This window comes from Alternaria burnsii (genome assembly GCF_013036055.1).
Source record: "Alternaria burnsii strain CBS107.38 chromosome Unknown 750, whole genome shotgun sequence".
Lineage (NCBI taxonomy): Eukaryota > Fungi > Ascomycota > Dothideomycetes > Pleosporales > Pleosporaceae > Alternaria > Alternaria burnsii.
Window position 1 is genome coordinate 2,371,246 of NW_024066108.1, and position 15,656 is coordinate 2,386,901.

General features: G+C 50.0%; 5 protein-coding genes across 5 annotated transcripts; 2 read left to right on the forward strand and 3 right to left on the reverse strand.

Annotated features, from left to right (window-relative positions):
- Window positions 1-1,330: 1,330 nt before the first annotated feature.
- GT037_002227 (spc97 spc98 family protein) lies at window positions 1,331-3,954 on the reverse strand (the record flags this gene model as incomplete). Its single annotated transcript, XM_038927274.1, has 2 exons — window positions 1,331-1,885; window positions 1,936-3,954. 2 exons carry the CDS (start codon window positions 3,952-3,954, stop codon window positions 1,331-1,333), a joined length of 2,574 nt encoding a protein of 857 aa, XP_038790566.1.
- A 141-nt stretch (window positions 3,955-4,095) lies between these two features.
- Window positions 4,096-5,360, forward strand: GT037_002228 (glycosyltransferase family 15 protein; the record flags this gene model as incomplete). The annotated part of the gene is made up of 2 exons (XM_038927275.1): window positions 4,096-4,264; window positions 4,321-5,360. 2 exons carry the CDS (start codon window positions 4,096-4,098, stop codon window positions 5,358-5,360), a joined length of 1,209 nt encoding a protein of 402 aa, XP_038790567.1.
- Window positions 5,361-5,655: 295 nt separating this feature from the next.
- On the reverse strand, window positions 5,656-9,587 carry GT037_002229 (uncharacterized protein; the record flags this gene model as incomplete). Its single annotated transcript, XM_038927276.1, has 5 exons — window positions 5,656-6,406; window positions 6,466-6,715; window positions 6,764-7,625; window positions 7,683-8,987; window positions 9,042-9,587. The coding sequence occupies 5 exons, from the start codon at window positions 9,585-9,587 to the stop codon at window positions 5,656-5,658; spliced, it is 3,714 nt and encodes a 1,237-aa protein (XP_038790568.1).
- An 884-nt stretch (window positions 9,588-10,471) lies between these two features.
- GT037_002230 (uncharacterized protein) lies at window positions 10,472-10,839 on the reverse strand (the record flags this gene model as incomplete). Its single annotated transcript, XM_038927277.1, has 3 exons — window positions 10,472-10,495; window positions 10,551-10,598; window positions 10,654-10,839. The coding sequence occupies 3 exons, from the start codon at window positions 10,837-10,839 to the stop codon at window positions 10,472-10,474; spliced, it is 258 nt and encodes an 85-aa protein (XP_038790569.1).
- Window positions 10,840-11,573: 734 nt separating this feature from the next.
- Window positions 11,574-15,579, forward strand: GT037_002231 (uncharacterized protein; the record flags this gene model as incomplete). Its single annotated transcript, XM_038927278.1, has 5 exons — window positions 11,574-11,712; window positions 11,766-12,706; window positions 12,765-13,598; window positions 13,721-13,861; window positions 14,413-15,579. 5 exons carry the CDS (start codon window positions 11,574-11,576, stop codon window positions 15,577-15,579), a joined length of 3,222 nt encoding a protein of 1,073 aa, XP_038790570.1.
- Window positions 15,580-15,656: the final 77 nt, after the last annotated feature.

Here is a 15,656-nt window from a genome sequence, read left to right on the forward strand (position 1 = left end):
CTCAAATAGAACTCACATATCTTCAGAGCTTGCCATGCATGATGGGCGGTATAGTTGAGCTGACCCTCGCTTACAGTTCGGCTGACCTTGAACTTTAACGACGAGCGAGGTCATCTCGACACCCTAGAATTCTATGGTTAATTAGAATTGCCGATCTTGGCACCTTCCCAAGATCAGATAGGTTTGCTGGCGACGTCGGCTACCAGAGTAGTCGCGCAGTTGAGCTGACCTTGGATTCGACTGAGTTGACCTTGGACTCGACTGAGTTGACCCCCATCCAAGGTCAGCCGAACTACAAGCGAGGGTCAGCTCAACCGTACCCCTGACGCACGGATCATTCTTCTCAAGGTTCATACATTACCGAGATCATATCTTCCCAATCCGGTAGGTTCGCTGCAGGCGTCGATTGCGGCACGATTGCGCGCAGCTGAGCTGCTCGCGAATCCCAGCCACGCCCAGCCTGCTATTGTATCTGGTGCACTGACCTCTTTCTTTGAGCTTGTGTAGATAGCGTTAGTGTGTTAGGTAAGCGCGGAGCGAGGCTTCCCGTGATCGGAACATATTACTGAATCATCACACTGTACAAAGATCTTGAGGTTAGCGTCTGCAGTGGTCTTCCATCGGCTGGAGAAGGACGCATATCGCTGTATGGTTTGCAAGAGAGGTTTGAGGGACTGGGCATTGATTGCAGGAGTGCGCACTGCGTGAAGTGGTTGTTAGTGGATTTCCCAGAAGACAGAGGTTAAGAGACACATTATCTTCCCGAGCTACCCGACGAGAACTAGGACAATCAAAGTTGGGATTCGAAAGCGAGATTTCTCAAAAGAGATAGGCGAGAACTGGAATTAAAATGCGTCATCCCGCCGCACCTACGGTCATTGCCGTACTTCTTGGATTCCTCTTTTTCATGGTACTCTGGAGTCGGGCACGCGACGATGGCCACCACGAGGGCAATCCTCATCCGAACGACTTACCACGAAAAAAGGAAAGACAGCTCTCACTAAGCGAGGACGAATCTGACACAGTCGAATCTCGTCAGCAACATTGAGTCTCTGCCATCACGTCGTATCCCGAGAGTGGGTGTCGTTATAGCCCTGTCGAATTTTGGGCGCGGATACCTCCCATGATACCTCTTGATTTCACTTGAACCACCACCTGGATTGCCATCAATCGAGCTGGAAAATTAGGAAGAGGAGGACATAATTAAGGAACTGTTCAGACAATGACGACCTCTAACAGATGAGCACTGCGATGTGCCCAGACAAAAGATGCAACATCGCGGTTTTGGTATTCAGCTTGCAGCTACAGTGCCATGGGGCGGTATACTGAACTATGGCTTGGGACTATGTGAAAAAGCGTCCAGTCGATCAGCTAGTTGCTCCCACATTGGCTCTCCAACCCTCGCCACACTTCGCAAACCCGCTGCCACGAAAGGGAAGAGCCTTGCAGACTCTCGATCTACCTGGCTAAGGTTCCTGCCCTCATCTTGGGACAGTGACACACCAAGATCTAGTAATTCGATGATTGCTTTGTGGATGGGTTTCACGTCCTTCGAAAGCAGTGCTCGGTTTTGCAATTTCTCCATACACTGGACATGGATCTGAGACATCTCGTCGATGTCGTCGGCCTTCTCTATAGCCAGGTTCATGTCTCGTGTTGTCGAGTACACAGCGGTTTCGGTTACGTAGGAACGCAGCACGTCAGCGAACCAATTCAGACGCTGGAGAACTCTGAAGAATACTGCTGGCCAAGTCTTTCTGGATGCGCGAATGCGAGCGCGTTGTAGTTGGTATTTGGTTCGGTAGATTTGCATCAAGAAAGTGAAAATCTCCTGGTAGATGGGTACAGACGAGCGCTTAATAATGTTTTGAATCGACCAAGAAACCTGAAAATAGTGTTAGCTGAAACGTATAAGAGTTCTCTGTCATAACATACTGCATAGTCCACAGAAACGGCAGCAAGACCCTTAACAGAGCTTCCATGCGACTTCGCTTTCATAGAACGAACGACAAGTTTCTCCACATCGGACGTAGATAGGATCGTGCTGAAGATCCCTCGTGCAAGCTCCGTGAGCACGTATCGATCGTTCCATCCTCGCCTGCCAGCATCCATGCGCTCAAAGACCGTAGTCGCAAAATCCTCAAAAACAGCGCCGTTCCTGCCAAGGTACAAGATCTCGAATACGTGCAGCACCCGCATTAGGCCATTTGCTTCGAAAATATGTTGACGAAGTACGGTCGAAGCGACTGAATACTTGCTACGGATCCATGTCTCGAACGCCGTTTGGAATAGTTCTGGAAAAGGCGAGAGGGGAACATCATCCGATGTACGGCAAACTGTTTCGCGGTCGAGGCGCGGCTCAACCACTGAGGAATGTAAGTTCGTGTCGTAGATACCTAGTTCCTTTAAGAAAATGACAGTTTTGCCGGTATTGAATATCTTTTTGACCGCCGGTTGTAAGAATGCAGGCAGCCTTAGGCCTTCTTCAGGATCACGGCGGAGCATAAAGCGATCGTGCCACAAAGAGGCGGTATCACTCTTTGCGTCGTTCGAGATGACGAAGAAGTTTTCTTCATCGGGACCGAGCTCGCCAATTTCCATCCATCGTCGTATCGGCTTTAGATACGTCTGTAAACACTCGAAGAATACTTCAGCCATGTATGTGAAGATTTCGTCTTCCAGCGTCATCTGCGCAAGAGTGGTCTGCTCGTACAGCGCCTCGAGGTGATAGAAAGGATTTCCTATTACTGATGGATCTAGATTGATCATCAATTGATCCAGACCGTTGACAATAGGTGCTAGGCGTAGAATGGAATAACACAATGCTCGTAGATCGCCATGTAGCGCTAATAAACTGACGGAGAATGGGGCGTCAGGTATCAGGTGTTGTTGCTGCATCGCAGACAAGGACTGGTCGAAGCAGAGTAGTCGTTTCCGTACGGCGGCCTCGAAGGTTTGAATAAGAGGTGATGCCGGTGGCTGCTTGATTCGCTCCTGCAGCGTCCAACGTCGCATTGCTTTTATCTGTGTGCCAATGTTGGCCAACTGCGAAAGAAGATGTGCAACCGCAGCTGATCGATTGTTGTCAACCAAATAGGTCGAATTGGGGCAAATGTTGTCAATGTTGTCGGTTCGGTACAAGCTCGTCTTCAACCCACCAAGCATAAACAGTGTTTCCCGTACGGCCTGCAGTTCCGTTATGCACACGTCGCTGCTTCCTCCATTCTGGCTTGATGTCCAAAATTGCGCTTCTTCCAGTCTCGCAACGAGATCTTTGTCTGTCGACGTCACACAGGCCTCCGGATCGAATGTATCATCTTCATCGAAGCTGGTCGGTGGTGTGCTAGGAGCCTTCCTGCGCTTCTTGGGCATCTTTTCGTCGCCTGAAGAGTCTACGCCATAATCGATGTCCTTCCAGATGTCTTCATCGCTGTACGGATCATCTTCTAGTATCTCCGCCCATGTCAATGGTGGAGGGGGGCTAGGCGGCCTAAGCAATTCAAGCGCTTCGACCTGGGTGTTCTCCAAGGGTCGATCGGCTAGCTGAAGTAGTAGGGATAGGAACTCTGGCTTGTACTTGTTCGTGTATCCTTCCAACTTTTGGAGACGCGTTTGTAGCGCATCGGCGAGATCATCGCGGTTCTTAATGCGAAACTTCTCGTCAAGTCCTTCAAAGGTAGCCGTGACGTCGAACTGATTCGTTCTTGCATACTGATGCCCTCGAAGATTGCGTGACGCGATCTCTTTGGCATGTCTGTAGGCCTGTTTATTTGCAGCTGGGTCGTGTCTCAGTATGGACTGTATCAACTCGTCCGTGAGGCCGGAGATTTTCGCGTTTTGGGCCATGATAACGCGTCCTTCCTCTGCCGTGCCGCGACGACGCCGACGGAGATAGAGTCTCGGTAGTAGCGATATCGTGGAGTTGATTTGTGGCGGTTGCTTCGGGTTCCACATGAAAGATACATCATGCCTGATGAAGACTAGCGGCCCTCACGCACCGCGTCACCGCTGTGAAACTCAGTGTTGAACGCTCCTGCGACTTTTTTGAGGCGGGACATTGTCCCAACCCCTCAGCCACCGCACCTGCTCTTCACCATGGCGCTTCCCAAGGGCATGCGCTACTTGGCTGGCGCCACTTTCTGCATCTTCATCTATCTGTTCGTGCAGATCCTCAAGGCGCCAGGTTCCGAGACACCCGTCGAGATTCCGAGCAAGCTTCCGACCAACAAAGTCGGCGATTGGGACCACGACCCTCAGTTAGATCGTAAGATAGCACACCATGTGGTGCGGACCTACCAGACATGCTGACTGAATGACCAGCCTCGGGCGAACCTCCTGAGCCGCTGCGACGAGTCAACGGCAACAACTACGCCCCGAACAATCCCACAAGCGCGCGCATCAACGCCACAATCCTTAGCCTGGTGCGCAATGAAGAGCTCCAAGACATGCTACAGAGCATGCGCGATCTCGAGCGCACATGGAACCACAAGTTCAATTACCCCTGGACCTTCTTCAACGATAAGCCCTTTACTGAAGAGTTCAAAAAGGCCACGCGAGCAGCCACCAATGCTGAAGTGCGATACGAGCTAGTCCCTGCCGAACACTGGGACGTACCCTCGTGGATCAACATGGACTTGTATGAGGAGTCTGTTTCTCTGCTCAAGTCGCTGGACGTGCAATACATGGACAAAAAGTCGTACCACCAAATGTGTCGGTGGAACAGCGGAATGTTCAGCGAGCATCCTGCGCTGAAGGACATCCAATACTACTGGCGCGTGGAGCCCAACGTTCACTTCTTCTGCGATGTCGACTACGATGTCTTTGCATGGATGCAGGACCACAACAAAACATATGGCTTCAACATCAACATCTACGACAGCCCTGACAGCGTCGCGACATTATGGCCTGAGACAAAGAAGTTCATCGAGGATAATCCAGGTTACGTCCATCCGAACAATGCGCGAGAGTGGTTGGAAGACGACAAGCGACGGCCTGAGAACAACCAGAAAGCCCACGGTTACTCAACCTGCCACTTCTGGTCCAACTTCGAAATCGGCGACCTGAGCTTTTGGAGGAGCAAAAAGTACCGCGATTACTTCGACCATCTTGATCGTGCTGGAGGCTTCTTTTACGAACGCTGGGGCGATGCGCCGGTACACAGTGTCGCATTAGGATTGTTCGAAGATAAGAGCAAGATACATTGGTTCCGAGACATCGGATATCAGCACATACCATTCTTCAACTGCCCGAACAGTCCAAAGTGTTCTGGCTGTGTTACTGGTCGGTTCACAGACGGTGAGAAGTGGTTGAATCGGGAAGACTGTCGACCGCTGTGGTTCAAATACGTTGGCATGGACTGAGCTCTTCTTCTTAGACAGCATTGCCCTCTATCTTGTACCATCATCTGTAGCTAAGCCACCTACAGTGTGTAGCAGCAGTGACCGTGGTTGGTGCCAATATATGCACTCACGCGGTGGGTACCCCTGGAGACCTCGGAGTTATTTGGTATCCAGTTATGAACGGCTTTCATCTTGATACGACGCATTTACATTCAATAGCACGTATACCAGTAGACGCAATGAGAATTTATGAAGATACTCTAAAACCGAGCATTGCATTAGACGTTGCGGAAAGACTACAATAAGATACCCATCGTTACTGGATTTTCACTTTGAACCCACTAGGCGAGATACACTTTCCCGGCAAAAAACCCGTTCCCACCCGCTCGTATACCCTGCTTCCAGCCCGCCCTCTCTGTGCTGCAATCATCAGTATGTAGTGTCTCTGTGTCTCAGGTGAGGGGCTGCCTTTCGCCTTGCCAAGCACAACGCACAATGTATCTGGTTTCGCTGACCCGTTCGGCGTATCGAAGATCAGTTCGCCCTCGCCCTGTACCGCAGCACCGAGATCGTACTCCCGCGCTATAGCTTCAAGCGCTATATTTGCCAGGTTGTAGTCAGTGCTGGATACGTTGGTAGGGGTTTTTGGTGACCACGGTGATTGCAGGTCCTCCCACTCATAGCATCCGAAGTCAGGCTGTAAATAGTCGATTCCGCCAGTGTATGCCATCCATGACCACGATGGTACAGTAGACACAACGCTCTGTGGGGGGAAGTGAATGCGACTCAAACTTGGGGTGTCGATACCGCGACGCCAGAGAAGACTCCTTCTGAGGAGGCCACGCGTTACTCCTTCATCGAAGACACCAAAGCCGCCGCTTACTCGCATTGTGCGGAGGAGGCGTTGTTGAAGCCCATCAATAGCGGTTGGTCGGTCATATGGCTCCGAAAGACCCAGGCGGGAGTATTCGCGGTAAAGTTCTTGGTATCGCAAAATCTTCTCGCCTTGACTCGCGTTGTAGAGGATGTGTGGGAAGTCCGGATCTCCTAGAAAGGCAGCAAGCTTACTGTGGTCCTCAATCAGCCCATCAAACATCAAGCGATGGCGTGTGGCATATTTACTTACTTGCTCAATTTTGTAGAGGTTTCGCAACGTACGCCATCCCTACATTCGAAGTATGTCTGGTGTTCGGTGAAAAAGAGGGTTCGACGAGCCAAAGCATGCTCTTGATAAACCCAGCCGCGACGGTTCAGTTCCCCATCGAGTACATGGTCCTTGAAATTGTCGATGGTTTGGCACACATAGAAAGGTGTTTGGCCCTTGCCTTCGGGACTTAACCCGACATAATTTCGGCCCTTGCGCTGCTTGAGAAATCCTGAAAAATGGTTAGTTGCGCAGCTCGCAGCAATCACACAGTATGCACCACTGTAGACGTCTTCCATTCGTTTCGCTTCGGTTTTAAAGTCGCCATCCGGACCTTGGATGACACAAAGAGAATCAATCCATAGGTAGCGACGACCCAAAGCACGAGTCACTGTCACGGCGTCTTTGAAAGTGGACGGAAGGCTATTCAGATCGATGCTGTTGAGATGTGACTTCAGGGTTTTGGTCGTAGTCGAGAGATGCTGAGATCCCCATCGATGCGATAACGCGATCCACTCGCCAGAATCTCTCGGAGTCGTGGCCCATAGTCGAACAGTGTTGTCTTCAGATTGTCCGACGTCGATCAACCTTGTTGGCAACCTAACCTTATCTCCATCGGCAGCGAGTCCAAGCGGCTTACATGTGTGTTGTCTATCGCAGTCGTTGAGCCAGTACTTGATGACCTCCATATGTGTAGATTGCCCAGCCTCTGGAAGTCTAACAAATCCAGTCTGAAACTCGCTCGTTGGTGGCAGCATTTGCTCAGGATCTCGTACGATGGACAATATACGAGGGCCAGTGCTCTCCAGTCTCAAGAAAGGTCCTGTCCGTTCGAACTTGACAGCCTGCGAATCTACTCGACCGTTTTGAATAACAACTTGCCATAGGAGGTTGCACAGGTCGCACTTCCTCTCGCTGGCGCTTGCTCTAAGAGGGTGTGTTTCGTATGAGATCGCAAACCCTGGACTGGAGACTTCGTCGCGGAATTGTAAGCATTGGTCACAGAGGCGGTTTGATACAGTGCGATCAGACGACTCGAGTGTATCCGAGTGCTGTAGAGATTCGAACATAGCAGACGCAAATTCGTTGCCGGATTGGTACTTCCAGTCGTTTTCATCGAGCTCTGGAGTTCCATAATCATTCTTTGGAGAGCCATGTTAGTTAGACTGAGCCGATATGCTTCGGGGTTAAGAACTTACTCCATTCTGTATTGATACTTCACGATCTTGTGCTTGGCAACCTTCTCCTGAGTCGCAATCTGATAACAAGGGTGACAGAGCGGAAAGCGAAAATGATCCTTTGAGGTCTCCCGGCCTGTGCTGGTCGAGAGGTTGCGCGTACCAATAGCTTTCATCTTCGTCTTCTCCATTAATCGTCTCAATACGAGTGCGGAAATCAGTTGCGAGACAGCGAGCAGGCCCTCGGGATTCAGGTTCTGGCTGTACAGGGATTTTGTCGGGTTCGGGTTCCGCAGGAGTGAAGCTGAAAGAAGGAATGTCTATTGCAGGCTGTACAGTGGAGTCGATGGCACTTTCTTCAGAGACAGTATCTTGCGGCGTTACCCTGGTTGCGTTCATGCCAGAATCTATAAATGAATCTGTGCGCGATCTTTCAGGGATGTCAGAAAGGGTCGTGCCAAGCCTTCGTGGAAGCTTCACAACTAGCAAAGCTGTTCGTACCAGCTCCAAAAGATCACCGATCGCTGTACTGCCTACCTGACACCTGGAATCTTCTGCCATTTGGTCCATCCAGCGTACAGCAGCATCATGTACCTGGGCCACCTTTCTCCCGTTCACGACACTGGTCTGGTAGAAGCTACCGAAGCCCAACTCACGATCGAAACGGCCGAGACCCTCGGCTCCGTAGAGAAGCCATATAGTGAGTTCCAACGTGATGCAGCCCATTGCCCAGATATCATACAATCGTGAACGTCGCTTTGTTGACTGGCCTAACCACTTGGCAGTAACACCAGTTTCGACCTCTGGTGCCTCATAACGACGGGTTCCGTATTTTGCTGTAGTCTTGCTAGGACGCATCTCAGTGGCTTGGCCATGTTCTCTAGCTTCGCCCCAGTCACCGATCTTGAGAGTGCCGATCAATCCACCTTTGTTGAAAACGAGGATATTCTCGGGTTTGAGATCGCCATGTCGGTACGAAGCACCAGTCGCGTTCAGGTTGTGAGCGGCGTCGAGTGCTTTAGCAAGTCCTAGAACTTGTTTTATGACGTCTTTGACTAACGGCGCGGTCAAAGTGGGTGAAGGCATATTCTTCCAGAGATTGCGAAGGTTACCGCCATCTGCCCATTCGAACATTAGGTAATGTTCGTCTCCTCCATATTGTCTACGACGCCGAAACGCTGTGATGAAACGGACTATATGCTCTTGGTCCAATCTGTTCATCGTTCTCAGGGCCTTGACTTCCTTTTCCCAATGTTCAGCTACTTCTTGAGCATCTTCCGTAGCCTGGATCTCTTTTACAGCGAAATACGAGTCATCTTGAAGTGCCTGTCTATGTCAGCGGATTTCGCGCGAAGACATGTGTAGTATCAAGGGCCGTACTGGTTCCATATGATTTCGATGGACTAAATATTTCGAAACCACACCAAATGAGCCTCGTCCGTCATCGCCACCTTTTGATATAAAAGGAAGTATACAGGACTCTTCAAGGTCGAGATTGTATTTGGCGGTTGAGAAAGTAGCCGCGTAAAATCTCCATTGGTGCTCAATGAGATCGTTGTACCATGACCTTTTGGACCAAATACTGTTATGATCGGTGATTGGCAGGTCGTTGTCATCCAAATTCTTCGATTTGAAATAGGCCATCATTCTCTTAGGGTTTTCCACTTTAGCCCATAGGGCTATCGCGAAAACCTTCAATGCTCGTGTCTTGACGAAGTCGATCAACTCATCTTCTGCTGGAGTTGGATTCGCGATGTGCAACACGTCCTTGATTGTTTGCACTGTAACCAATCCGCTCAAGACTCCTTCAGGAATAAAATAACAACAGGTTCTCTCGAATGTGCTTTTCTTTTGGGCAAAGGACAGCGATTTCCTGAAACATTGCTCCTTTGTTTCTTCTTCGTCTGAAGAATCGCTGTCGGCCATGATCAGGAAACGGATATAATGACGAGTTGGCGTAGGAAAAATTGAACCCTGTAATATCTGTTGATAAGGGTGAAGTGGGCGGAGGTTGATACGGGTGTTTCCAGCTGATGATCTGAGGCTGCGGCTGAACTAAGGCCTGGTAAACAGAGACGAGACACGCGAAAGTGCTCGGTCGGCCTCCAATACATAGCCGAGGAGGGGGTCTGTATTTGATGTGACAACATGCAAATGAGTCCTTCGACGACGTCCAAGTAGGCAACCAGGCAAACTCCCTTCATCCAACTGAACAATTCAACGGGAAACACAGCCGATGCATCGTGAAGAGGCGCAGCAAAGCGCACAATGTTTCAACACCCATCTTAGGGGTATGCCGATATTGCGAACAACCTGCATTCGCTTCCAGTACTTCCAATCGAGCCTGCAGCGTTGCAGCAGATAGCAACGCTGGGGCGCGAAACGTGGGGGGTGGCGTTTTTGGCCCCATTCTGGTAGCAAGTAATATGTCATAAGATCGCGTGACATTTCGCAATCGTGCTTGATGTTGTGCTAGAGCAGGGCTAACAGATACAGCAGTATACACGGCCGTGTATCCTAGGTACCATGAACACAAGATCATTATCAGGTGAAGACGTTCGGGTGAGATTAGCCTCGCACCTCGCAACCCAGGCACTGCCCCACTTCGCCTCCGTACTTAGCGCTGTCCCCTGACATCTCCAGTGCTGCGACCCGCTGCTCCTCCTTCCCACCTTCCCACCTTCCCAAGATCATCGCAGCACACCCGGATGCGATTCGATCAGACGAGAAATTGAACGACTGCAACGTTCGCCATGCTTTGCACATCTATACAGTATCCGCGAGCTCTAAGTATCTGTAATTGGTATCTGTTATCGGCACTCCTCGATATCGTCCTATGCAACGTTAGACAGGGCGGCTGTGGGCATGAACTAAGATCATCGAACTTACCGCTGTAAGCAGCCCAGGCGCTTTGATACAGTACACATTATGCATCATCTGGTGTTTAGGATTAGTAAACTCCAACTTCGCCGTTCTGTAGGCGTCTACCCACATGAATCTCGAACTCCGATCCAAACTTCAGTCTTAGCTTGTCCATCAACTTTCCTGGGTCTATGTCCATGACGTCAATTGGTTGAACGCTGCTTCCGCTGGGATGCGCCGATTGCTCTGGGTCCGAAAATGTTCGTTTTTTCGTTGGGGAATTAGCGAAAGGCAAGAACTTCTTAAGAGCAGTCATCGTTTGAACGGAAGCTTAAAGACGAAGATACATGTCGTCAGATTGTAAGAGTTGCCCTGAACGCGCTGTTATACTCAGCGCTCTGTTGCCCGGTAGGCTGAGCTCTTTGTTGACATGGCGTTGTTACTCAAATCCGGCGTACATCAAGCACCAATCACACTTGTACCCAGTACACCAACTCCGTTAGCGGCTGAGGCATGTTGAAGGCGTAGATGTCACCCGTCTGTCTCTTTCAGCTTCACCAGTCTTGTGAACCAGGCAACCCGAGGTATGGACATTTTACCTAACATAGCCCCAAGTGTGGCGGCAGCTGACAGGTTGAAGCGAATGGCTTTTATCTCGTACTCTGGCCTCAGATGTTCTCAGTCACTACGAGTGAGGCAGTCGGATTCTAAGACCGCGCGCTATGACCTTGCCAGTAGAGGGATCAGACCGGTATATTGGGGCATAGGGAGAACTGGGGGTTAGTTCGCTCAGTGTATGAATTAGCGGCATCATGAAGAATGGTCATATTGTGGTCATGCAAATTTGAGCCTGTGCCACCTGCAGGGGTATCGCAATCCCGCAATCTTGGACCCCACACCCAATCGCTTCTTCGAGAAGTGCTATGCCTGAGGAAGCTTTAAGGTTAGGAGATCAACTCGATTTGTTGACATGTTTGTTGCTCCAGTGTTTTCCTTGCCTTAGGATTCGTTGGTCGTCATGCTCGGCCACAAATTCTGAACACCGCTCTAATGTACCCGTTAGGCCAGAAACTCCAGGAAAGATTGCTGAATCCAGTGCCACGCAGCAGACGTGCGTCAGCAAGCGCGTCCACAAGCAACAAAGAGCGAACTCACCGGGTAGACAACCCCACCGGAACCGCTACTCGAGGTGCGTTATTAGTGCAACAAGTTTCAGGCTCAATGGCTGACGCAGTCACATAGACCCACAGCCAAAGGCCCGCCCATTGAGTGTGCCTTTGTTTAGTCAAGGTTCGGATACATACGCATATGCTAAGTTCCGCCCTCTAACGAGACCATTAGGAGACTTGGCACATCGTCCATCTGGTGCCACTAGCTTACGCTGGAGTTCAAGCAGTCTAAAGACTGCTCAGTCTGTCGCCGATGGCTACACCAAGGAAGTCAGAGATTTCAACATTGCTAGGGGAACAACAGAGAAGATAGAGCAAAGAAAAGACTCATTCGTCAAGCAACGGCATGCGCAGCCCGATTCTGGCACCTTTACAGCAGTCGTGTTGGCTCAAAGATGGTTGGGAAGATTACGACTCCAAGATCCTCACCCAATGACCAGGAAGCTTCAGCAAGCTTCACAAACCTCCTATCGCCAACAGAAGTTTATACCAGAGTCGCAAATCCGAGATATCGTGCGAGATGAAGTTATCCAAGCTGAACTCTCCAAGTCAAACAAGTCCATTGGCAAGCCGTCCAGAATGTTGAAAGCTCCAGTCGTTTCCAAGAATTACGAGTCATACAGGAAGATACTTGCAATACTATATCTCATGAAACGACCTTCTAAGATCCGACTGTTTGTCAAGGCCGGGCTTTGCGATGACCAACTTCCCTTTAAAAAGGCTCAGCACCTGGGTAGATTTGATCGGTCAGCTACATTGACTAGTCGAAACACACCTGGTTCTCCCAACATAAAGTTCACAAGACCAGAAGATGCCGATGAGTTTCTGGACCGACAGTGGTCAGTACTTGCGCCTGTTTTTTTCGGATCCGATGGGATTGTTCCACATGACGACTTCGAGTGTGAATCGATCTTACCATTCCTCCCGGAAACAACTATCGCGAAAGAGGGGGGCTCTAGCAAGGTATTTAAAGCCAAGATCCATCCTGACCATCATAACTTATGTCAACCGAAAGTGAGTTTTGACTACACCTGACTGTGATGCAAAATAACTAACAGATCTCGCAAACTAGGGTGGCCTCAACATTTATGCAGTCAAGACATTGAAGTCAAAAGATGACAGAGCCTTTCGCCAGGAGGTTGCTGTTCTGAGAAGACTCAGTGCCGGCAAGCATGCTCATGCTCACCTCATCACTTTACTAGCCACCTATAAGCAAGGCGCAGCATACCATTTTATTTTCCCATGGGCCGATGCCGATCTTTTCGATTATTGGAAGCGACGTCAAGAGGCGCCCCCAGAACATGACCAGACAGGTGCATGGGTAATAGAGCAATGTCGAGGGCTTGCAGATGGACTCAACAGCGTCCATCGTTATGCGACATTCTCCGGGACGTCTATCCTTGACGCTTTCAAACTTTCCAGCAGGACTGAGACAGATAGACACCAAGCCACCTACACTGGTAGTGCAGATGCCGATCGTTCGACCAGGAATCTGTTTGGCCGTCATGGTGATCTGAAACCACAGAATATCCTCTGGTATCCAGATTCCCAGACTACGGGTGGTCATGGAGTCCTGAAAATTACCGACTTTGGAGTGACTCGGTTCAATACAGAGAACATGTGGGATACCCAGAAAACTGGTAAATTGCCGAATTCGCCTACCTATCGGTCACCAGAGAGTGATCTTGACGGCAAGCTTACTACTGCTTGCGATGTTTGGGCCCTCGGATGCGTATACCTGGAATTTGTTGCTTGGTATTTTGGTGGTTACAGACTAGTCCAAAGGTTTGGCGAGCAGCGGTTGGCACCTGATCCTCGTATGGCGAACATGCGAACAGACACTTTCTTCACGATAGTCGAGAGAGACGGGGAGAAAACAGCCGACGTGAAGCCAGCGGTCCTCAAGGTAAGCCTGAGATCTCCATATCCACGTGTTATTATTATCCATGCCCGAACCACCCTTTGGAAATATTGCGGAGCGGCCTTGGATTTAGCTGTTCAGACCTCACTACCACTAACCTATCATAGGTGATTGAAGAGCTGCGGGAACATCATCGCTGCACAGGAGACTATAGCAACTTTCTTGACATGATCAAGGATGATATGCTAGTCACTCACTCACCAGAAGCGCCGGGTAGTGTAGATGGGAGCTTGATACTTCAGAAATCAGTTTCAGAACCAGTTGGTACCCCACGCTTGGGATATATCCGACGAAAGAGTTGTGGGGATGTGTTTCGTAGATTGGGTGACATCAACCCTCGTTCTGACCAGGAAGAACCAACTTCCCCTATAACCCAGTCACATCGCACATGGCCACAATGGCAGCCATGAGTCGAGGAAGTGCTGTTGCCAAACAGGCGGTTGGATAGCAAACGTACTACCAATTATCAGCCTAACAACGAGTAGCTATAGCAACAAGAGTGCGTCTGAGTAAGATATAAGATACAAAAATCGCGACAAGTTGTGCTAACAAAGACTTAGGTATCTGCGCATCTTGATGTTGGACATCACTCGTACGGTGTGATGCCGAACTGTTCATTTGCTGCCCACTGTCCAAGGTACCTGAGTATGGTGGGGCCAGTGGGCCGACAATACCCGCAGGCAGGTATCTCCGCGTATAGCGGGGAAATCGATACCAGGCAACAGGGAAGCACACCGAAATCGGGTGAACAACGGAAGACAACTAGGAGTCAGATCTCTGTCACTAAAAGAGTCCAAAGGTCATCAAGCGCAAAGGAAGTGACCAACCGGACGATATCAAACCGACGGTCTCGCTAGATTCGGCCCTTCTGTCAAGCACCATGACTTTCACCGTCCTCTCCGACGCTGACGTTCAGACCCTCCTTCACAACATCTCTCAATCTGATGTCCAAGAATTAGCGTCTGCTCTCAACCAAGCTCTTATCCAATACTCTTGCAACGATGAACTTCCTTACCAACCACACCGCGCCAACGTTACTCGACCAAATGGTCAAGTCAGCCTCTTCATGCCCGCAACGACACCATCATCTATCGGCGTAAAGATAGTCGGTGTCGCACCGTCTCAGACGCCTCCGCCTGGAGAGAAGCCCAAGCCTGCATTGCGAAGTGTCCTTACCATTTGCGATGAGCTGGGTCAGGCTGTAGGCGTGTTAAACGCAGCTGAGTTGACGGCATTTAGGACGTCGCTGGGTAGTATGTTGTTGTATCGGTACCGGAAGAAGACAGAAAACATCATTGTATTTGGAGCGGGGAAGCAGGCGGAGTGGCACATACGCCTTGCTATTCTTTTTAAAGGGGACGACATCCGAAAGATCACGATTGTGAACCGATCCACTGCAAGAGCAAAGGACCTAGTAGACTCACTCACACAGTCGAAAGTGGGGTCCCATATCAAGATGGAAGTTTTTGAAGAGAAGGAGAATGATTTGGAAGACTTGATTACCGAAGCAGATGTCATGTTTTGCACGACACCTAGCACATCTCCCTTGTTCCCTGCCTCATACCTTTTGTCCGACTCTGGTCTTAGTAAATCCCGGTTCATCTCCGCGATCGGCTCCTATCGTCTGGACATGCAGGAGATTGACCCCGAACTGCTTAAGCATATCTCCAACCCTTCAGGCCCTTTTGCGTCTCAAGTGCACCAGGGGTCTATCACAGTCGATAGTATCAAGGGATGCATGGATGAGGCTGGCGAGTTGGTGGCCGCTGGATTGAAACCAGAACAGATGCTCGAGGTGGGGAAGATGGACGGGTTGAGAAAGGATGAAGGTGTACAGAAGTGGCTTGAGGAAGGATTTGTGGTATATAAGAGCGTTGGAGTAGGTATCATGGATATCGCAATTGGGAAGTCATTGATGGATTTAGCTGCGGAGAAGGGTGTGGGTGTCCATCTGGATAGCTTTTGAGACTACCTGGGATGGGTGGGGTTGTCGACTAGTACGGTGACGATGAGGTTAATATGCTTGAAATTATATTGTGGTGC